Source organism: Uranotaenia lowii, chromosome 2 (genome assembly GCF_029784155.1).
Source record: "Uranotaenia lowii strain MFRU-FL chromosome 2, ASM2978415v1, whole genome shotgun sequence".
Taxonomy (NCBI): Eukaryota; Metazoa; Arthropoda; class Insecta; order Diptera; family Culicidae; genus Uranotaenia; species Uranotaenia lowii.
The window spans coordinates 355,359,929-355,384,477 of record NC_073692.1 but is presented as its reverse complement, the minus strand read 5'-3'; the positions used below and the strand labels follow the sequence as shown (position 1 = coordinate 355,384,477).

Here is a 24,549-nt window from a genome sequence, read left to right as displayed (position 1 = left end):
TAGTACCAAGATGGGAATCGAACCCATGCCATCAGTGGACCAGCGATTACCGTCTTACCACGCTAACCACTCGACCACCGAGACGTACGGTTTTCAAAAGAGTTATGACGATTTTAAAGTTCGCTTCGGGTCATATTGACCCGAACGGCAGGGGAACATTTAGATCCGGTCGATTACTATTCTTTAGTAAACTCTATGGTTTGAGGTCATGGCAGCAACAATGGAATGAAAGTCCATTAGGGGGATTCTGTTTTAGTATAATCTCGATCGTGAAGATTAAACCCTGGTTTTGAAAAATAGCTAATTGTAGCAGAATGTTTGTTAAAAATATGTCACATATCATCTCTTGTCATTCGACTTTGAGTTCACATTGTATCAGAATCATCTTCGATTCCAACTTATGTTAATGTAGAGAGGAGTACGATTACATCGATCACATCATATGGATTTACCCAAGGTTTGAGGAAAATTGAAGTAGGGTGAGTGCTCCTACTTTGGACCTAGAGCCTACTTTGGTCCTAAAAAGCCGAAAATCGGGAGACTCATTTTGTTTGCATAGACTTAAGACACTTCCATGCAAATGATGAATTCTTATTTTTTTCTATATCCTTTCATTCCGCTTTTTGCCTTAAAAAGTAATCCTTATAAAAATTTCAACGTTTTTGAAAAAGTATTTTATCTTTAGTGGTAAAACAGACAGCTTAATTACTGGAAAGCGTTCCAAGAAATCAGAGAGATTGAGAATAAATCTCATTAATTAGCAGGTCAAGCCTAAATTCAAAGATAAACTACTATTTCTGTGATGAACATAAATTATGCTACCTATTTTTCCTAAAATAATCGAAAATAATTTTTAGATGGATTTCATGGTTTCATTTGACAAGAAAACTTTTTTTATCTACTTAAATTAGCAAATCATAACCTAATTCTTTTCAACCACAAAATATTTAGATATATGAGTAACGGATTATAAATGCGGTTCAAATCAGATTCATTCTCTACTCTTGTAAACTCGATTAAAATTTAAGATTAAGTTTTAAACTTTGTTTTTGAATAACTAAGCAGTTTGGATTTTGAACCATTTATTCAGTCTGTAAAAAGCTTACTCTGCTAAGACGGTGTAGATGTACAGCTCAATTTTCGCTTGAAGATAAAGTACAAGTTCTTTGACCTAGAAAAATTCATCATAAATATTTTATTTTATAATTTGAATCCTTTGAATATTTTCATTTAAAATCTTTAAATTTCAAAAAACTCGAATTTTTTAAAATGAATTCAAATTTTATTTTTATATTGGTGGTTTCTGCTGTTTTATGTTTCCAAGCTGACTCTGATTTAATATAAAAATTAAATTATGAAACCAGAATTTTAACTTTCAAATTGCGATCACCTGCAATTTGAATCACTAATGAAATTCTCACATTGTATGTTTATCTTGATTATAAAACTTAATATCGAGCAGAATATGAATTTTGTATTCGAATTCCAGTTCTGAATTCAGCTTTATAAACCTGAGTTCAAAATTTGAATTCCGAAGCTGACAACGTTTTTTTTTTATCTATGTTCCAGATAATAACTGCTTTTAATTAGGAATTAACAAGCAAAATTTGTACCAAATCTTTAACCAGAAATTCCTTTTTTTGAATTATGAATTTTTGGCTTGTAATGTGATTATTTTTTCAGTTATTTATTTGAAATTTAATTTGTAAATCTAAATAAAAATTGCAAAAGGTGAAACTGTTTCAGATTTTTATATTCTGGATCACCATTATTAAACTTTTCTTAGTTCCTTTTTTACTACAAAAGAATTATAAGTTAAAATGTTGTAAAAGTTGTAATTTGAATATTTCTTTCATATTCCAAAATGATGAGTGTCGAATATGGAAAATGCATCTATGATGATACAAACCGGATTTGAATAACAAAAAAAAAATCGGGGATCTGATAAATGACATAGAATTTTAATGTTTATAAGCAACATTGGAACCACAAAATCCAGAATTATCCTTGCCTAATAAGCTAACAATTCTCTGCCAAGATCTGGGTCAATATGAAAATTATTTAAGTAAATAATGAATAAAAGCACTTGAATACATTTTCTTTATATCAAAACACATCAGTAAATTTTAAATTAAATTTTCCAAAAAATCTTTCAAGTTAATTTTTATAAAACTTTTTCAAAAATTTGGACGCAACATACCTATGAGTAAATTTTCTATTGATTTTGCAAATAAAGTGAACAAAATCGGTAAACATCTGGGCAATGTGGCAAGCTTAGTATTATCTTATTGAAAATCGATATTTGGGACCAAATTTCAATTAACAAGTGAGACATTTTTTGAAGAACTGTTGTAAAATTTTGAACCTGGAATACGATTTCGAGGTTTTGGTCTGATTCTAAATCGCGATTATTGCTCTTGAATCGTTGTAGTAGTTCATCAGACTTTGATTAAGAATTTGAAATTTTTAGTTCAGAGAATTGTTAATTGGTCTTATTTATGCAATTACAGTAGTTTTTATAATTTTTGATTTTTTTCAAATTTTTTTTTTAGAAAAAGGTTTCATGAGTCAACGCAAATTTCAATAAAACTAACATAGCATTTGCATTCCTAGTCCCCCGAAATTATTCGAACATGGCAGGATTTTCAAAATCATGTGGACAAGTGAAGCAATCTACGTTCTGACCAGGTAGCCAGAATATTTTTAAAAAAGTCCGTATTTTTTTTTGGATTGTATGCACGTTATTTAAAAAACAGAAAATTCCAATTGAGCTCGTTGTTTTTGAGCAAGCTTCATGTACACTTTTATTTGGGAGTTTGAAAACGATTTGAACGCTGCTAATGTGCTTCGGTTGAAAAAAAAAAACTTGAGAAGGTTTTCTTCACTTTCCCCATGACATTTTTCGAAAAATATTAGGGTTTTGCTTAGGTTTTTTCAAATTTTGCCAAGATTTGGACAGGTTCTAGAAAAAAATTGTCTTTTTGTAAGCCCGCATATTGTCATGAAAAAACAATGTAATTCTATCTCTAGGTAGGCTTTAGCCTATCTTAGAGTGGAACTATTAGTGTTTTTTTTTTCACGGACCCCCTCTTAGCTATTATATTTGACATTTTGATTCCGATTTTCCAGTTTTGATCTCCTTTTCGTGACATTAATTCGGCCTTGCGAATAATTGAAGCCGAATCAATTGTCAACTAAATTGCAAATCAATTCAGCGACCCGGAAAAAGACTGTAAAATGAAGTAAAGCTCTACTGCTGACGATATTTGGTGATGATTGTTCCCGGATGTAATTTGATTACGTATACGCGCGTGCGGTTCTGATTTCCTTTTGGCGATTTGTGTGGGGTGTAGGACGTGCGAGAAAACATCATCCGGGAAATCTCAGCCGAGGCGCGTCAATCCGCTCACTGATTCGAGCATCCCGGTATCATCATAAATCCCACCCGACGCAATCAATCGATCAATCGTCGACGGCTTTTATGGTGCGAATTTACGGGATTGTGTTTGGCGAAAATTTGGTTACATTATACGGGAAATGTATCATGGGGATAACTTGTGTTTGGGGAATTTGAGTAAAACCTCGAGGGATGAACAAGTGAGAGATGGTGGTCTTAAGTTGATTGAGTCATTCAAATAATTCTCGAAGAGGTGGATTGTATAATTGGTTCATGAATCACCAATTTTTTTTATCAGTCTTAAAATTTTAGTTGGTGGAATAATTCAACAAAAGTTCAGAAAGCCACAAATTTTCATCGTCACTAGGCTATGAACTCTGTGAAACAGTTCAAGTTTCCTGTGGCCAGAGATCCATTAACAATTAACATCCGGAACACCTTCAGCGAATCTGTTTAATCATTCTTCCCGTAGCCGAGGGTGGATTTTTTGTCTCGAAAAAGTTTGTAATCAAATGGAGAACAGCGCCCGAAAAACTCACCCCACCGTAAAATTTTGGCACCATCATCCGGAGTATCAAATTACTTCACAAACTGATGCCGTTCCGGCTGCCAATTAATCTACCCCATTTCGGATCGATAATCTTCAAGAACTTTGGCTGGTTTGATCCTGCGCTCCCTCAAGTATTTATTGTTGAGGCAACCGGATGAGCACTTGGCACCGGATATAGATTTAGCGAGGAAGATGGAGTATGAAAGGAAGTCAGAACGGTGGGTTTCCACTTTTCGAGGAACTCAAGTGCCTCATTTTAAGGACCGGCAGGCAGACAGACGATTGAAATTTTTCTCTTCTATCTGAAGAGGCTGCCGGGGAAGGTACTTGCAACTTTTTCACTCATCAGAAAAGGTTTTCGGATTTAATGATGGTTTTTTTTGTTTTCATCCGAAAAAGGTAGATTAATTGTAACTGGTATTTTGTTTGAGATAAATTTAGATGCGTTTTACTTCAAACCGGCATAAGTAATTAATAATTTCGAATTTTAAAATCAAGCATTAAGAGTTTCACGTTTTGGGGGCTTTTCAGTTTTTAGTTTATGCCCCAAATTTTCCCACAAAAACTCATCTCAACTTATTGTGGGTAGGAAATCCATTTCGGACGTGGGCATAAATTTCTGCCAACAACTCGGCGACGACGACACGGGGCTAAAGTCGTTGACATATTTGTGAATGGGCATGGAGTTTTATCGGCTGCCTAGCAGATCCAATTTTCCGGAGGCCATCAACAAGAACAACGGAAAGCCATTGTATCCGCCTACGCTTCTCACTCGCACTGTCAGCAATTGCACTTTGACTGGTCGGAAGCAATTATCCTCGGTGTGTTTGTTTTCACTGTATGAACAGTTTAATGGGGAAATATACGAGGCGTTTATGTGATAACAAACTGCTAAGCAGAAAGCGCCAAGTTGGATGGGAAATTCGTGAAATAAATATCTGCTGCTAAAAACTTTGAATTCAGAATTATGAAACTATCATTCCGTCGTTGAATTTATTGTACACAAAATAATATGGTGTTACGTCACTATGTAAGTAGATCAAACTGAAATCCTCACAAGTGGTTTTGAGGGAAACTGTGGTCCATATTAAGCAGTAGAACTTAGACCGAGAAAAAAGTATAGTTTTTCCATCAATATGCCGCCTATATTCAACTTTATATCTGATTGATTCTCGACCAACTATGAGTCTGAATCTGACAAACTAATAAATCCCAACCAAGCATGAATGATTCTGTATAGATTATCTGATTGAAATTTGGCTTTCAACAATATACAATAGATTCAATTCAACTATATTTGGATGATTAAAATCAACTATACTATACATACAATAGATTCAACTATAATCGCATGATTGATGTTGTGCATTCAACAAAAAATACAATAACAAATATACTGGTATAATTGATTTAACTGTAAATACAAAAGAATCAATTATATTTCTATCATTAATTTTGTGAGATAAACTATAGATACTGTAGATTCAACAAATAGTTATTTTAAAAGTCATCATATTTATTGTTGATTACTTTCTATTTTTGTACGTAGAATATATTCGTTTTATTTTGAATTTTTGTATTTTACATTGAATAATTTATCCAACTGTCTACTATACAGGCTCTTCCATGACTAATTTCCTACAGAAACTGGCGGATGGGGTCCGATGAGAATTCACAGAAACGTTTCGTTTTTTTTTTCAAGAAAAATTTACTCGATAGGGAATTTGACAGTTTATAATTTTGATAGTTCACATATTTTGTAGGGTGCCGATTTAGTCTGGCTACGGATCGCCCTACCAAATCAATGATCCTATTTAGTTAGCTGATTAATCGTGTTACGTTTGAATATCATCTAGTAGCACAATAAGTTGATCGAAATAATTGGAACGAATCGTTGAATCGAATCGAAAATCGGAATCTGAAAAGATTTTAATCGGTCCCTATTTATTTCCATCCATACTTTTAGCCTATTTCCTATGGAATCGTTTATGAGCTTATAATCGCTAAAGTGGTATGCGCTGTAGGAATGGAGACTCTTAATTGACCAAACCGAACTTTGGGAATTTTCCCATTTTTTTCCCTGCCAGTTAGGCCTATGGCTTAGGTGGCAAGCCAATGAAAATTAACGTTAAAACTTAGATTTTGGCTGGAAAAATCAGTTAACTTATCACCCGATTTAGTTGGGTTTCGCAGGGTGGTAAGGAATCACGAAATCTCATTTCTTTTTCTTGCGACATATTAAGTCTATTTTCGTAGTGTGACCTTGCCGCCATATCAATCACAAGATTTAGTAGGTTCTTACTCAATTATCCAATTAATCAGCTTTTTTGCTAGACTTACGAAGTGGGCCGATTAATCGTCTGATGCTCATAACTTCCATAAGTGACGATGCAACCATCGGCCAATTAGACAGAACAAAAATCGGCCGACGCGACTCGACTAAATATGTTGAAAAGTTGGGTGCATTTCCTATTGGTTTACGTTTTACAAACTTAACACATTAAGGACCACGACGAAATCTTGGTAGTGAAACACTGAAATTTGGCATTCTATGTCTCAAAAACCACTGGACCAAATTTAGATAACTAATATACTTCAATGACCAAAAATGCTGTGTTTAATTTGGTCCAATAGAGCTTCATAATTAAATTTATAACATTTGATTTATGTTTTGAAGGGTAGTACGCTCGTGGCAAGCAATAAATAACGAGATATCTCGTATTAATTCCGCACAGGGGTGCAAGGTGGATTTGTCAAAAATCAAGAAACCAAGATGAACAAAATCAGGATTTTTCAGGACACCTCTAGATTAATGAAAATAATAAGCAGGCTAAATACAGGTGCTGTAAACGCCTATATTTATGCAACAGAAGTGAGCAGCATCACTACTGGCCTGGTTCATATCGAAAAAAACAAACATCTAAACTAGGGTTACCATATCCTGCTACGCCAAAAAGAATACATTGAGAAATGTTTTCAAAATTATAAAGACAAACGCCATTTATTATAAGCCATGATGTTTTAGGTCATTCAAATAGCGCCAATTTTTGCAAGATATGTAACTTAATTGACAAATGCTCAATAATTTAAGTTGGATTATTCAAAGTTTCGATTTTATACTGAGAAAACACACCAAAGTTGATAAAAAAAATTAATTTTTAAATAGTTTTTTTTAGAGGCGTAGTTTTTCACTCTTCAAAATATTATTGCTGATTCGTTCGCTTTTGATATGTGCACTATGCTTTTTAGCAAGTTGTTGTTATGCGTATTGCCTGCTGTTCAGAACTTCATTGCATACTCAAAGGCGCTAATTTTCTTCTTCTTCTTCTTCTTCTAGCACCAACATGGACGAAACTTGTATGTATCCTGGAAAATGAAAACCTTGCGTTCCTCATTTTTCTTTTCAACATAGTATCTGATACATAGAACATGCATTGCAGATACTACTACGGCCAGGCCAACCATGTGATGAAAACGCAAAAGATACAGGAACAAGGGGGAGATGAAGCATGGAGTTTCCTACCAAACGCTTCTTATGATTATAAAGGGTAAGTTTATAAAATGATAATGTTCAAAATATACAGTTTAAATCAGAAATAAAAACACAAAAAAAAAATGGATTGATCTCACCAGAAACTTCTTGGGTTGACGCTTATTCAGACAGGCCTGGAACGATGATCTCTTCCATCAGTTTATTAATTTTGTATTACGATTGCAAACAAGTTTTAATCGGCGATTCCTGGCCACTGTTCACTTTATACTCCATGCGAAAATTCTTCCCGAGTACATCGCTAAAGTCAACGTTCCCGGAAATGTACTTTCCCTTGAGCTTTTTGATTGATTCTTCGGTCGTTATGTGTAGACGCTCGACGCTCTAGTTACAAACTTCTTCGTCATTTCCAATCAGCTCTGGCACTGGCTCCAGCTGTTGCAGCGGCCACTAGGCATTATCCACAAATTTTGGCAATAAATAAGGTTTGTACACCTCAAAACACCAACCAAACAAGAAATCAATACGATGCAAATTCAAAGCATCAAACTTCCAAACAATTTCTTCAACACATAAAAAAACAATTTAGAAATATTTTTTTTTCCAGGAGTTGAAATAAGCAGCAAAAAAATCACATACTCAAAGGCGGTAATTTTGAACGAAAAATCCGGATTGAAATCGTGAATGCACTCGTTACTCCTTCCTTGGGAATCCATCCTTTGAAACATTTAACAAAAGAAGCAAAACTGAAGTGTTGTGCGACGAATGCATAAAAACTTGGATTTTTTGGATTTATAAGAATGCAATCTTCATGTAGTGGAAGAAATAATTTAATTTATATGAAAAAATTTCAGTTTTTTTCCTTCCACCAGAAAAAAGAGTACATTTGGTAAAATTTCATGGACATTTCATGGAAAAAAGTGGGACATTTTAAAAATTCTTTAAAAAAAGCTTGATTGTATTGCCAAACTTATACGTATACCACCAGCCAAAGTTATTCATAGAAAGAACAACAAGAATTTTTTTTTAACGCGGATTGATTTTGCTCAGAACATTTTTGCTTAAAAAATGCATACATAAAGAATAGTTAAAAAGTGATACTAAGAGTACCGCATTATTCGGGTTTAAGTTCTTTTACATTAATAGCTATTCAAATCAAATCATTACTTTTGAAAATAAGTCCTAAATGTGTTATGTTCTTTTAAAACCTTAAAAAATGAATGACGGATCTTGAAGGCTTTATTTGATAATAAAACTTGTATAGGATTCAAATCACATTAATTTTTAACTTTTGAAAACTCGATACATTCAGAGTTTGTTATAAAAAAATTTAACTGCCTACTACAATATAAATATTGTTAAACAACAAACAAATAAAGCATATTGCCTGAACCCGAAGATGAAGTACAAGTTATTTATTCAACAATAAGTTATCATTAATAATTTATATCATTATTGAAATGCTGGAATCGGCGCTGGACCCTTAGGTTAGGTATTGAAATCCTGTTAAAAATTTAAACTATAATTTTTCAAGGATCGCAATTTTGAAAATGAGTTAAGATCTTTTTTATAACAGTGGTTTTCACCTTTTTTTTTTGGGCAATTTTGAATTTTAATTTCGAATCTAAATTCTGCATTATGACCTGAATATAAATTTAGTTTTGCTATCCTATAAAATAAATTTCTGAATATAAAGTCTAAACAAAAATTCCCAGTAATTATGATCAGAACAGACAGAATTTTTAGCCAGAAATCTATTATCTGAATTTTAAATCTTTGATTTTCTATATGAATTTGTGTTTCAATTATTTATTCGTAATTCAACTAGTGAATCTAATTGAAAATTCCGAATGATGAAACTCTGATATTTCATTTCTGGATCACCACTATGGAACTTTCAAAAGTTTCAGTTTGGTATAACAATTAAAAGTAAAAATTTCAAATCATAATTTTTAAAATGGTTTGTAGTATTAAATATTTTTTAAATATTCAGGAATGATGAGTTTCGAACATGTAAAATGAATCTTATTTTACTTTTAAATTCAAAACCAAGATTCGGATCAGGAATTTGTTCCAATGATGAACCAAACTGAAAATCAATAATTATAAACTGGATACAGATCTCACAATCCGGTCACAGGTAACAAATTTAGATTTATGAATAAATTGGAACCAGAACATCGATGATTATTCTAACCTAAGATCACCAGATATTTTTTCGCACTTATCCGGGCAGGGCAAATCTGTACTTTTTTATCTAAAAACCTTGAAAAATCAGGGCAATCGATTTCAAAGTTTACAACCCAAAATCTGGGCAATATCCAGGCAAATTTGGGAATTCTTTAATTAAATATTAAGAAGAAAAAATTCAAAAAGTAGTTTTTTTTCATTGAAACACATCTGCCAGTTTATTTGTTTAAAACTTATTAAAAAAATGTTTTGGACGCAAAATTTAAAATTGTTATCACGCAATTTAAATTTTGCTTTGATTTTGCAAATAAATAAAAAAACGTTCGGGCAAAATCTGTGCAATCAAGCAACCTTAGTGAGTCTAATTTTATTGAAAATTCGATATTGGAGACTAAGGACTGTACCCAAAATTCATTCACCAACTTATTTTGTGAATAACTTTTACAAACGTTTTTCGAGTACAGTCTGTAGTAAAAATTTGGATCTAGGAAAGATTTTGAGAATTTGGATTTACCTCTGAGTCGAGATTGTTACTTTCGATTCAGTTTAGTCGTTCATCAAAATTTTATTATAAATTTCAAATTTTGAGTTAAGAGAAGAATATTTTGCTTGACAACTTTTGAACCTTCATGGGGGGAAGGGGGGTGTGGGTTTACCCCCAAAACACTTTCCGTTCCTACGCCCATGATAAAAGGCAATTTAACTAAGATTCCGTCGAAAAATTAAGATCCATAATCATTTGGAAGCAACTTAGAAAATATTTTCTTCATACCAAAGTTATTTACATTGCATTTGGTTGAACGTGCTCCAAGGTGCTCCAGGAACGCCAAGCTGATTCAGAATTTTGCTGTAACTTTAGAGCTATTCAGTATTGTCTGATATAAACTATGGAAAATGTTGCTTATTTTGAGAAAGAGGACGTATTAGAAAGGTTTTCTGTGTGGAATCAATGAATGAAATTTAATTTTTTCTAGTGTAGGTAAACTAACTTTGTAAAAGTTTTCCAAGAAAAAAAGCTGGACATTTTGAGGAAAAAGCGAGACGGCGGGACATTCAACAAAAAAAAGCGGGACATGTGTTTTTGTGGGACGGATGGCAACCCTAGGTTCAATCCCCATTTTACTTCTTAAAGTGGGTAAGGTAAATCACTATACAAATTCAAGTTGTTCTGTCAATTCACCTTACGATTTCTTCTTATTATCTTTCAAATAAATTCGTTTGAATTTGTTTCGGCACTGTCTAGCTATCTTCTCGAATATTTTTTCTTCAAATGTCCTCTCAATTCACTTGGAATTCAAATCAATGTAGTCCTTTAAACTAGCATGACATTCTAATCGACATACTCAGGCAGTGCTCTCAACACGCCTTTGAGTTTTTAAAGCTGTGCTCTCATCTCGCTTGATATTCTTATTAATACGCTCAAGTTGTCCTCTCAAATCGACTTTGGATTTACAATCTGTCCTCTCAACTCGCTTGAAATCCTTGTCAATGCGTTCAGACTGTCTTCTCAACTCGCCTCTGAAATCAAAGCTGTACTCTTAGAGATGAATGACTTTTAGAAGTTTAAATCCGTCCAAATAAAAAAAGCTGTTATCTCAACTTGCTTGAAATCTAAAAAAATTGTAGAATTCGTTACACTATGGTTTTCTAAATCATTTGAAATCAGATTAATAAATGACCTAACTTGTTTAGAATGGGTAATTAGTACCTACATTTAATTTTTCAGGTCGCAAGATATAAATTATTTTATCGTGAACCTGATTTTATCGTGAATTCCGATTCGTCCAGATCGCTTTAAGCAGCTTTAGAGGAAATTCCTGCCACGGTCGCCGAATGTGAGGACTGGTCCAGATTCCGTAGCGGCTCCGCCTGGTAATAAACTTTAAACTTCCGCTTAAAAGTAGCTTTAGCTTTATCAAAAAGGTATTTTTATATTTCGATTTTATCCGGCTCGAAGGACCAAAATGCTCGATAACACTATGAGCTAGGGACTGTAAACTGGCTTTCGTCGATGAGTATGTGCAATTTCAAATTAAAAGATTCTTCACCGTTCCGGGTGGGATTTTTATCAGAGGCCTCATGTGGACATAGATGCATAGGTTCACTCAATGTCCCCATGGATTCAGGCTAGCAAGCTGAAGAAAACTGATAAAGACTAAATATTTTCTGTGCTGCACTTGAGGTTATGAATGCCTTGCACAGGTGTTTGAAAAATGCCAATGTTGCACTTAATTGATGAATATTTTATGGGTAAAGTGTACTATAACACAAGATTAAGGCAAAGAAATGTTGAGAATATCTGCAAAATTTTTCATGCTGATCGTTTACTACTTCAACAAGCTCGTAAGCCACAGTAGCTTCCGGATCAAGACAAGATCATAATTGCTTCACATGGAACTGTTCTTCATCTACATTGTCTGACACTCAAAAAAATCCGCAATTGTGCTTGAACATTGATGCACAGATAAATTGATGGTCTTTGGAGGCATATCGGTAGTCTTGGTAATACATTATTTTTTCGATAAAAAGGGATTTAATCTCACGATGAGCAATTTCAAATAATTACAGATAACTATAGTTTTATTGCAGTTATGAAGTTGCTTAAGCTTCAGTAAGTAGAAACCAAACAATTCTTCAGAAACTTTTGAAGAGGAACCAATCGCTTACTAGGTTTGTGTGTATTTTGATGGCCTATGAATGATTCAGCATCAGTTCGTTCTCATCCACCTCAATACTTACCGCAACGTGTACTTCCTCATCCCACCGACAGATGGTGGCACAAACTTCGAAGGCAACGTATACAACCCAGCCCCCAAATCCGTCCCGGAGAGGTGCGTCTCCGATCGCCACTGCTGCGAGAGTGCCGTAATATCGGTCTGAGCTGCCCGGGACCGTTTGGCCTCATCGGCAGCAGTTCCTGTTGAAGCGCACGCTTGACCTCCACCGGGAACTTCCGAAGCAGACGTCACCGTCCAAAGAGTTTTTCCCGGCGGCAGATACTGGTGGGGCGAGTAGGTTCGCGGACTTCGCGAAAACTTCACCGCCAGCGGACTTCGGTTGGGGATGGCAGCCGCCGGAGACCGGGACATCGAGTGAATGATTGGTCTTTTTACGTTTCAAGAGAGTTAGGAAATGATTAAGAAAGGAAGAAATTAAGGGGCCACTTACCTATAAGCCGGTGGGTTTGGGCAGGTATTCCGTCGTCCCATCTCCAGAATGTTTTCCTCAGCTATTCCACATTTACTGATGTCCGTTTCAATCAGCACATTGTAGTTGGTCCATCGTTTTCCTAAAGCACTCGCTCCACAACCACTGGTAGCTCCAACATCGAAACTATCATCCCGTTTCACTTCCCCTGCACCGTATTCTAGACTGGAGTCCTTCTCCAGGCTGGATGATTTTGCACTGAAATCTAAACTCTTTTTAACGTTTTCGGAACCGAACGAATCCTGGCTTTCTAGGCTTTTCTGCTTTCGGGACTCGGAAGTTTCTAGCGAGCTTTTCTTGCTCAAGGACTCCTGATCCGAAGGGATGTTCTTGAAGTTGGTTAGGACCGGTGTTCCCGATTGTCCAGCTTCCTGCCACGGTTCGAAGTCCGAAATGGAGACCAAATCCTCCTGGAGGATGTCCTTTTGATCGTCCGACGAGAATATAAGCTCAATATCGTCAACTTCTTCCTGGTTCTCCGATTCGCTCTTCTTCATGATTGACCGTACCACGGGTTTCGGTGCAGTAGTTCCCGTAGCGCCTTCTTGATCACCTTCAACTGGTGTGGTGACATCTTCGGTGAAAACCGAATTGTCTCCTTCCGAATTTGATGCGTTGCTTTGCTGATCGACGTCTACGTGTAGATTCTCCGAAGACGTCTGTCGAATGTTGATACCTTCGGTTGACTTCCTCACGCTAAGGTTTTCTTCATTGGTCAAGTTGATCTTCAGGTTGGAGGCATCTCCCTTGATGAACTCTTCCTTTACAGTGACTTTTTCGTCCGATTCCTGTTGCTCATCTTCTTCTCCGATTGTTTTATCCTCATCGTCGGGAGTGTCCGAAGAATTCTGCTCCTGTTGCTGCGGGACTTCCTCTTCCTTGGCGGTTTCAGAGCTGTCCGCCTCCGAACTGCTCCCATCTACGTTGATGTTGGAAGAGACCTTGATTTTGACGTCAATACGCGAAGCCATTGCGGAATGACCACTACTGGGATGTGAAACGATCTGAATATCCGGAACTACAGAAACTTTCTGATGACCTCCACTACTTGAGGCATCCCTTGCGGAATGTTTCTTACGAGGTGATTCCGACTTCGTGGGTTCTGGAGATTGCTCTGTTGGAGAACTTTCCTCTTCCTCTTTCAACTGGTCCGGCTCTTCAGGTGGTAATTTAACTTTTCGCCTTTTAGGCCGCTTCGATTTCCGATCCGCTTTAACGTCTTCTACTTCATCTACACTGGTGTTCAAAACTCGTTCCGCTCTTTCTTGCTGCGTTCGAGCCGACTTTCCTTCGTCAACGACTTCCCGAACGTTGATCTGCTGTTGAAGCCGATCGTTCTCGCGTCGGCTTTCTTCGAGTGCCGTTCGAAGCGATACGATTGTTTCGTGCAGCGCTCGGATGGTGTCGAAGGGCCGCACTACGTACGACTGCGTCGAAGAGCTCGAATCGGTACTGTACGGACAGTAGGAAGTTCCTCCACGGCTAACGAGCCTGCGGTCCATCGATTCGAATGACAGGTTTCCGGGGAAAGGAGGAAAAGGGAGGTCTTGATGGAAACTTCCAGCCGGTGGTAGGTTTGGTTATTCATTGCTGATGGGCGCTCGTTGAAACCTGTCGAGGAATGAAGGAAAAGGAGAACATGAATAAGTTATTTTCTCCATTATAAACTCTTCAAACAAAGTTTCAAATTAGACACTGCTCTGGGAAGGTTCCCGTTGATTGAACCGAGCTAAAACACACATTCGGTAAGGTTTGTTGAAAACCGAATCAACCGTTGAAAGAGTGTAATTACTTATTTACCACATAATGTTCCCCTGTTTCCACTATTGAACTGTGGCAAGAAACTGGAAACACCCACACACAAGCCTTCGCCTTCGCTTTCCGAGTGGATTGTTGCCAGGAGTAAGTCAAAAGAACAAAACATTTAATCGCATTTCCAGCTTTTCCGGATGCGCTAGCTAACTATAGGACTCTTAGTTGAGCTGAGCAGTGGCTACCACAAAAGCTCAATGGTCCATTTGAAATGGGCTATGCGGCTTTTCCTTCAATAGATTTTTTTTCTGTCTCTGTCTTTCCACTCCCTCAAACTTCCTGTAAAAATGCCTCCCTCGAGCTCAGGGAAAAGGAACCGGCTTGACCTTGGTTCTAACATGAAAAGACTCTAGTCCAACCCGGCGAGACCGGGAGTTGAAATGCATCGAGTCATGTGTATTATTGAGAAGTGGCGCTGCTGCCACTTCTTGTGGATGGAATAGGTTTTTATCCACGTCCGTTTGTTTTTTTTTTGCGAATTAATGCCATTTCGAAAGCCTACGTCGTCAATGTGTAATTGAATTAGTTGCTTCTAAAACAGTCTGAGGTCTAAGAATCAGCAATTGGAGAATTATTTATTCATAAATGTTTGATGATGAATCGGAGTTCGAAATGGTGGCTTTAAATTATCAATTTTTGAAACTCAGGTCGTAGCCAGACTTAATTGTGCACAGTCTACGGAGACGATTTTTTATACTTTGTTGAAACAATCCTTAAATTTAAAAAATAAAATTTTAAAAGAATATATTTTTTTATTTCGCAGAAGTTTGATTGGATTGCGTTTGGAGTGCCCATTTCCCGGTCATTTTAATGTTCCCGGGAACAATAAATAACGGTGGATAGTTCAATTTTTAAGTTTAAATTCATTTATTACAATGTTTCTGTTTTCAGCTGTATTAACAAATAAAATGATTATTTTTTCATTATTTGATACGAAAAACATCTAATTTCTTAACAACTAATTTTTTTTAAATTTTTTTATCCCTAAATTGAGCTGAGAACTATTGCTAAAAACGTGTGAATGAAAATTGAATGAAGACCCAAATGTTTGCTTTGCTTCCCCAGCGTGTATAATTGGGAAATAAGAAATCAAATCAGGAATCGCGAAATGTCAAAAACATTGAGGCCAGGCAGTGCGTGAATCGACCTATGATACTGAAGGGCTCAGTGTCATCTATGCTGGCATTTTCTACTCCATCAAAAACAAACAAAAAAAAACACCAATACACATAATGACACATCAAACACAAAAAAAGCAACAATCATCAGTAGTGGCTAAGCGGAAAACAACACCACAATAGTGTAAATCATTTTTATATCCGTTTTTATTTTTCAAAACTTTCAAAGTGTTATATCCATCTCAACCAGATCAATAGTAAGTAGAACAGATTCAAAGGAAGATTGCATGTAAGTAGAAAGCTCAACTTTGAATATTTTTGTTATACACCACAGACAACTGGACTTACATTTCCCGATTAAACGGTTTAGCAGATTCAAAATACTTTTTGAACAATTAAAACGAGAAATTTAAGTAAGGATTTGGACTCGGTAGGCTGTGACCGTCGATGACGGAAGTTTTATGTTCTGCGGAAAAATTTTCAAGTTCCCTCTTCAAGTTTATTGTGCATGTTTATTATGAAATCCATCAACTATCAAGAAGTTTTAGGACCTTTGCGATGTGTTCCAAGAGGGAGTAGCTAATCAAAACTAGAAACTGGATCCATTTCCTTTCTTCCTGGAATGCTGTCCACAGACTTATTGCTGTCGGCGTCTCATACTTATCAGGGATGGAACCTCGGAATCATCTATTGATGTTTGGTATCAGGACAACGTTAAAGCTAAGTATTCTCTTTTTTTTTTATACAATCAGTTAATCAAAACTTGTAAGCTTTAATACTACATTTTTTTCAATGTGGAGAACTATTCACAATTTTTGTGCCACATTTATAATGTCTCCAAAAAAACATTTCGTTATTTTAATAGAATGATTCTGATTTTTTTCAAACCACCAATTATTTCACCAATTCTATTTATAAATTCAATCAGTTCTATCATGTATGGAATTATAACTTCTCCCTTTTCGGTTTTTTTTTCTTGTATCGAAACTTAACCAGGAACTGATTTATTCAACAACATGTTTAGAAATTCCAAATTTCTCTTCAATCTTTCCTTTTTCAAATGTTCAAAAGTATAAATTATATCATCATTTAATCAGAAATAGGACACAAGTTTAATCTTAATTTTTCTGATAGAATGCGGAAATCAAGATTGTACGATTTACTTCAAATGTGTTTCAGTCACAATCACCTTTCAAAATGTTGTTTCTTATCTAGCTAAAATGTTTTTATAAATCATAAATTATCAGTGTTCGGCATTAAAGCGCTCATCGCTAATTTGTCTATTTCGTTTTTGATAAATAATTATCGTTTTAATTAGGTTTTTGACCAAACGTTTGTACTAACAGATAGACAAACTCCACCACAAGAAATCAGTCAAGGAAGAATGCTGATATGTGGTTTTTTCTTGTGTCTGGCGTTAAATCGCTGATCGCTATTCAGTCCGCTACTTTCTTGAGGGCAAATTTATTTTATTACGGGATTTGTGTTGAAATAACGGATAAACAAACTTCACTAGGTGCCATTTTTTCAAGCCGGAATGCTGAGAAATGTTCTTTCCTGCAAGGTGATGGAGTTTATTCAGCCGTAATTTTTCTAAAAATAAAGTTATAAAATAAATATATAAACAAAAATGTGGCGGACTAACTAGCGAATAGCGTTTTAATGCCGACCTCTGTAAATTATATTTCAGGAGAAAAAGCTATAAACATAACACTAGTCAAAAGTGTTTCCTATTTTTTTTTCCTTCCCCCCAACATTCCCAACCAAATTTTTTTGCAAGGATGCAGAGGTGACCTCGGTCCTTAGGCTCAAAGTTGTTCTTTTATCCCTTTCTCATTTTTCCTAACCTATCTATTGACTACTAGGACGTGGCCGGCGCCGTTATTGATGTTTAAAGAGAGAGCATCAGTTTTGTGCATTGTGAACGTGCCAATCCCAGGTTCCGTTCATTTGACCTATGAACAAAATTGATGGCCTCGGTCAATCACGGAGTAGCAACCATTGGCGACGTGGAACTTGTTCTACTGAGCCACGCCTGCGATCATAGAATCCGAAATGTATTTACTTGTTTTTAAAACCAAATTTAGAAATTAAGCGCAGAGTATACTAGAATACTCTTTATTCAAACATATATTAAGGAGCATTTCGAGTTCAATGATTCAAGGTGGATGTGAGTAGTCAATCAAGCTAAGCTAAGCTAAGCTAATTAAAACGAGAAATTTAAGTAAGTACACCATATATTGTTATACCTTTTTAAAAACCTTTTAAATTATGTCATATTTGTAGACCATACTGCTTCTTGGTGCAAGAATTTGATAAAATTGAGATAGATTTTTCAGTTTTTTTTAACATTTTTTTTATTTTACTGGATCTAGGGTTATCTTAAGGTAAAATCCATTTTTTTTTTCAAATAACTGCATTTGTTTCAAATATTATCATTTCTTTGCTTATGATTTTGCTTCTATCCAAAGTTCGCGAAACAAAAGTTCTAATTAACAGTAATTTTATTTTGGCTTTTTCGGTCTTGAATGTAGATCAAACAACGGTGGGTTTTGAAATACCCGACGTTTCGACCAGTTTTGTTGGTCTTTTTCAGGGGAATTGGCTGTCTGTTGTTTTTGTTGATTTCGTTTTAGTCCAACGGCTAGTAGCCCATTGATTGCTGCTCGTATATTTCAACGGATGGAACGAAAAAGTTTTCATCCGTATCACTATGGTCACACTGTTAAAACGAAATCGACAAAAACAACAGACAGCAAATTCCCTTGAAAAAGACCAAAAAAAAACTGGTCGAAACGCGAGTATTTCCGTTGTTTGATCTACATTCAAGACCGAAAAAGCCAAAATAAAATTGCTATATATCATACCCGGTCGAAAATATAAACCTAACCTCTATTCTAAATAATGAGTGTTGCAAAATTGAGCATTCCAATTCTTCCCGTAATGTTTTTTTTTATTAGAATTGTTTTTAAACTTATGGTTTTGCACTAACATTTTTTTAAATTCAATGTTTCAACAATTTTTAAGAAAAAAAAAAATCTATACCAGAAACCAAGACTGAATAAAAATTTCCCGGATTTGAAAAACATCTCCCAGGATTTGAAATTCCCAACATTGTTTGATTCCCGAAAATTTCCGATCGGAAATTCCCGGGATGGACACCCGTATTGTAATGATATTGGCATTTTTCTAATATTAATAGATTTGGAGTTAAGGGGGGGGGGGGGGGGGGGGGGGTAGGGTCTAACGGGTATAAAAAAAACACCATTTTCACGGTGACGGAGCATTTTCGAGGATACCTTTAAGAAAACAGGATTTGCGGTGGACACTGTATCTCAGCACAGAATCATCTGAAGTCAAAAAATCAGAGCAAAATATTTTTAATAGATGTTTTTCTGGACTCCAACGTTTTTATTTAACTTAAAAATATTTTTATGAAATTTTTGTGGCTGTTTGAAGTAAAAACTATGATTTTTCACTTAAAAATCCGCCATTTTTCACCTCTTAAATCTCCCCAAAGTAAAAAAAATCATAAAAGAAAAACGTTGGGGTCTGGTATTTCATATGTAGAAAATATGTTCCAAATATGAAAAGAATCGGATAAGTAGTTTTCAAATGACGATGTCCACGGACTTTAAAAATGTGCTTTCGAGAAAAACGCGTTTGAAGTTTCTGCTCTTGCTTTCTTGCAGTATTAGATAGGAGGAGATAAAGGCCTATATCTTCGACAGTTTTGCTTCAATTGACTTGAAAATTTGACACAACATCCTTGAAATGTTTTAAAATAAGAAAATAAAAAAATAAAAAAATCGATTTTTTGAAAGTGTTAGGCCCTACACCCCCCCCCCCCCCTTAAGAAAATTACATTTTTTTCAAAATGAATGCGAGAATATTGCCTGAGCTTTTTCGAATGATATAAAGGCAATTGTACTGATTTCATATCTCTGTCAATGTTATAGAACGTTTATTTTTCATCCTGAATCACTTAGTTTACACAAAGAAATTAAAAAAAAAAATAGTTAGCTTTAATAAAATCGATTATTTCCAAATTTTCAGAAAGGTTCTTAAAAAACAGTAACCAAAGGAATAATTTTTTAATAATATTTGAAAAGTTATGATCAGTTTGAGAACAAGAAGTTGAATAAAAAAAATTTCATTTTTGTTTCCTAAATTCTTTGGACAGTTTTTGCTAGCATTACTATGGATCATTTGACTAATTCGTTGTGGAGTTTTTTTTTGTAATTCTCAAACCCTGGGGTCGTAAATGCTTCGTTTGGCTCAAAACTCATTCATTATTTTTGCGGGCTTGTGATATAGCTCAGTTGGCCAGTCTGTTGCTTCCTGAGCCGATGTCCGCGAGTTCGAGCCCAAGAGTAAATATCGAACACAGTTGTACCGTATAAGTTTTTCAATATTTGTCCGCCAACTGCAACGTTGATAAAGTCGCGAATGCCATACAGATGGTAAAACGACTATAATCGAAACAAAAAAAAAAATATTTTTGCAGAATTTTCAAGTAATGGTTAGATGAGTAAATTTGAACTTTTATGTTTGTAGCGACTCTGTCAAATGGATCATACAAATTTGTTAAAAAATCTTGCTTAAGCATTGAATTCAGAAATAAAAAAAATTTAAAAAAAACCACCAAACTAAATTAAAGTTTGACAATTATTAAACTTCAGAATGAATGTTTTCAAAATTTCTAGTCAAAATTCCTAAATGACAATTCATGGACTAAGAAGGACTCCTTAGTAAAACTTGTACTTTTTAGCCGAACGTTGACTATGTTGGTACAACGGTGGCTCCAGAGAGTTTATTTGGCACATGAACAAAATTGTAAACATTCTAAATGATCACAAGCGGTATCATAAATTCAACTGTTTTTGAGAGGAATAACTTTCAACTTGATTTAAATTATAAGGGTTTGATGCATATGTAAATTTTTTAGAAAAAACGTGAGAATTGATACAGTTTTTATATGATTTACCAGAAAATTTACCTACGAAATCTAGGACAAGGACTATTTGTATAACAGTTTGGAGGCCCTTCGTCTTCAGCTAAAGGAAATTCCCATACAAAATGAACTTAAACTGTGAAACAATGCGATTAATTTTCTTGAAAATGGGTTCTCAAGCATGATTGGACATCAAATTAGGTTTATTTAAAAGAATGGCCTCTCTCGATATTGAAATGGGGGACTCCCATAAAAAAATAGTAGAAAACACGACGAAACTCAGACAACTTCAATGAAATATTTATGAAATAAGAAACACATGCAAGTTTTAACATGACAAGACTTTGTACTGTAATGCATTATTTATTTGAAAAACATACTAAACTGATAAAGAAAAGGACAGAACTCATACAGTTTTCTTGATATTTTCATGTCATTTAGTACTTATGCAAGTTTTGACTTGGTTTGATAATTCATTTTACTGAATGGCTCATATCGCTTTTAAAACTGGGGCTCCCATACAAAATCAACGTGTTATATAACATAACTCGAACAACTACTGAACGATGTGATAAAATTAGATACCCAAAAATGTTTTGACGTTAAAAATTTGATACTAATGAATAACTATTTCCATGTTTGAATCGGAGGGGTGTCTCATACAAATTTGCTTGAAAGTTCATTTGAAATTAATCAGGAGAATTTATTAGAACCAAAGGCTTAAAATCGTAGCTGACTTTGACTACAACTATGCTTAAGTGTGAAAAACGTTTTAAATTTTTTGGAAAAAAATTTCACCAGCTGTTAGAGTAATCAAAATACTACAATTCATCAAAATATTTCAAATAGATATTCAAATTGATATATGGAAAATCAAACAGTGACTTGAAAATTTTGTTAGTAAGTGCGTACTTTCTTTTGCCGTGTACAGTATGTCCATAATTAGGAATAATTAGTGCCAAATAAGGAACATCGATACTTTACAATAACATGTTATTTTTAGAAAATCAAAGCTTAAAATGTTTTTTTTTAACTTTAACAGAGTCCACACAAAAATTTGGAACTTATTTTAAAAAAACATATCTAAGAGTAGAAGATTTCATCTGCTCATATCAAATCTGAAAACTACTGACAATATTCACTGAGGTTTTTTTTACGCGGTTTTTTTTACACGGTTTTTTTAGGCGGCTTTTTTTACGCAGATTTTCGAATTAACGCGGTTTTTTTACGCGGATTTTCGAATTAACGCGGTTTTTCAGAGAAAATATTCCAAGACTTTTTCAAAGGAAAAAACTTAGAATCTTTTTGTAGTTGGGAAAATCTCAGCTCTGAGACTAAGAACGTGATACATGAGATCTGTGACCTGAGACCTGAGACTTGAGACCTGAGATTTGAGACCTGAAATATGAGACTCGAGATCTGAGACACGAGACATGAGACATGAGACCTGAGACTTGAGACCTGCGACATGAGACATGAGACCTGAGGCATGAGACATGAGACCTGAGACATGAGACCTGAGACATGAGACATGAGACCTGAGACCAGAAACCTGAGACATGAGACATGAGACATGAGACCTGATACATGAGACCGGAGACATGAGACCTGAGACATGAGACTTGAGACATGGACCTGAGACATGAGACATATGTCTCATATGAGACCTGAGACCTGAAACCTGAGACATGAGACATGAGACCTGAGACATGAGACCTGAGACATGAGACCCAGGGATGCCAGGTGTTGAGGATGAAAAATCTGGGCAACTTTAAAAAAAAGTCTGTGTGTGTCTGTGCATAAGGAAATCACAAATTTGGTACTAAACAAGAATTAAATTTGGCGAATCGTGTGAGCGACGGAGGGGGGGGGGGGTGGTTTGTGCTATGGTGTTCGGGTTATTTTCGAGTTGATAACTATATAACAAACACTGTTTCCTACCACGTACCATGCCGATCTCGATCTTATTAAAAAAAAATTTAATGATTGATTGGTCATACCAAAGAATACAAGCCAGATTTTAGTCTAATCTGCCACTTACATATAAAATCTGATACATTAATATTGATTTTATCTGTCAATTTTTAAAGTCTGTAAAATCTGGGCACTCTCAGCAAAAATCTGGGCAAAATCTGTGTCTGAGCAATATCTGGACAAAGGGTCAAAAATCTTGGTTTTACAGACAAATCTGGGCATCTGGCAACCCAGATGAGACCTGAGACATGAGACCTGAGACATGAAACATGAGACATGAGACATGAGACATGAGACATGAGACATGAGACCTGAGACATGGAACATGAGACCTGAGACATGAGACCTAACACCTGAGACATGGAACATGAGACCTGAGACATGAGACATGAGACATGAGACGATCTGAATTCCACACTGTCAAATAAGCCTCACTATATTCCAGTGATTGAAATCCTCACCAATTTTCTCATCAGAGGCATTCAAAATACACACTTTGAGGCCTCGCATAGCTATACAGGAGACGATACATATACATTCATTCAAACCTCCCCCCATGAGGAGGATCTGCTCTGAGAGACACTATCCGTTTGCTGCCCCGAACGAACTCTCTCAACGTTCGGTTGCTACATGATGCATGAAGAAGACGAGGCACACATACTCATTTACGTTGTTGAATTTGAATAACTCGAGCCGACCGCAAAGGTTGAGGCAACAACAAAAACAACCGAACTTATTGCGTTGCACGGCCCGCAACGTATGGTGAAAGAGGGGGGAAGAAAAAGAAATGAAAAAACTAGCTGCCTGCGTGCGGCTGCTGTGCAATAATAGCAATAGCAGAAAAACCTCACGCATTCGATCCAGGCACAAACGAGGAGACTCGGGTTTGCTCTGCCTTTTGAATTCGGTTCCCTCAAGGTTGGGACAGGAGATGAGTGAGAGCCATTCGTTTGGTTTTTTGGATTCGCTGCCTCGAATGTATATTGCTTCATGAAGGCGGCCATGTTGAGAGCGTATACATCATCGGTTTTGTCGTTTTCGCTGCCTCAAAGCAACCTTTGCTTCCGAGTAAAGCGTTGAGCGAGAGATGGTTGATCAACTCATGCTCAGCAAAATTCAATCACTGCTATATTCTACTATTCTATTAATCTAATTGATTTTGTTTTTTATCTTAAAAATTAGAGATGTACCGAATAGTGGTATTCGGCGAACGGCCGAATACCGAATATTGACTTTTTCAACTATTCGGCCAAACGAATATTCGGCCGAATATTCGGTCGAATATTCTGTTGAGTTTTCAATAGAAATACTTTTATTTCTACTGCTATTTCTAATAGAAATTTTCTATTTCTACCATCTTAATGTCCCACATGTTTTTAAGTCGGTTATTTCCAACCAGATGTATCAGATCTTTTTTAAGTAGAGGTCTATTTCATTTTCGAAATTACACGATTAGTTAAAAAGACATCAAATGACTTGTAGGTTCTAGGATGTTGATCACAAAATAGATTGGATTCCACTGAAATCTAGGACAAAACATGTCAAAACAGGTGTTAAGCTATTTGAAATTGCTTTTATTTATATCTAAATAGATGAATGTCTAATTTTGGCTAGATGTCATCAAAACAGTTGACAAAAAGAACGATGATCTCTGACCTCAAGCATACAATACTATCTACGACCTGGGTCTGAACGATTTTTTGAAAAACTTGTGAAAAATAGGGAAAATCTGAACAGAAACTAGGTATTATTCTCAAACATACAAGAGGAAAAAGAAATAAAATTACTTCAAATATAAAGTTTTGTCGAAATACAACAGCAGTGTTAAAATCGAATCTAAAGAATAAATGTACTGTA

General features: G+C 35.5%; 1 protein-coding gene across 1 annotated transcript in view; it reads right to left on the bottom strand.

Annotated features, from left to right (window-relative positions):
- Nucleotides 1-24,549, bottom strand: part of LOC129750160 (uncharacterized) — a 183,309-nt gene that overhangs the window by 83,872 nt on the left and 74,888 nt on the right. Inside the window, exons 2-3 of the mRNA XM_055745406.1 lie at nucleotides 12,796-14,445; nucleotides 12,367-12,732 (exon numbers count right to left, since the gene is read on the bottom strand). Coding sequence (XP_055601381.1) covers nucleotides 12,367-12,732; nucleotides 12,796-14,336 — 1,907 coding nt within the window. The 5' untranslated portion in view covers nucleotides 14,337-14,445. The remainder of the gene's footprint in view (nucleotides 1-12,366; nucleotides 12,733-12,795; nucleotides 14,446-24,549) is intronic.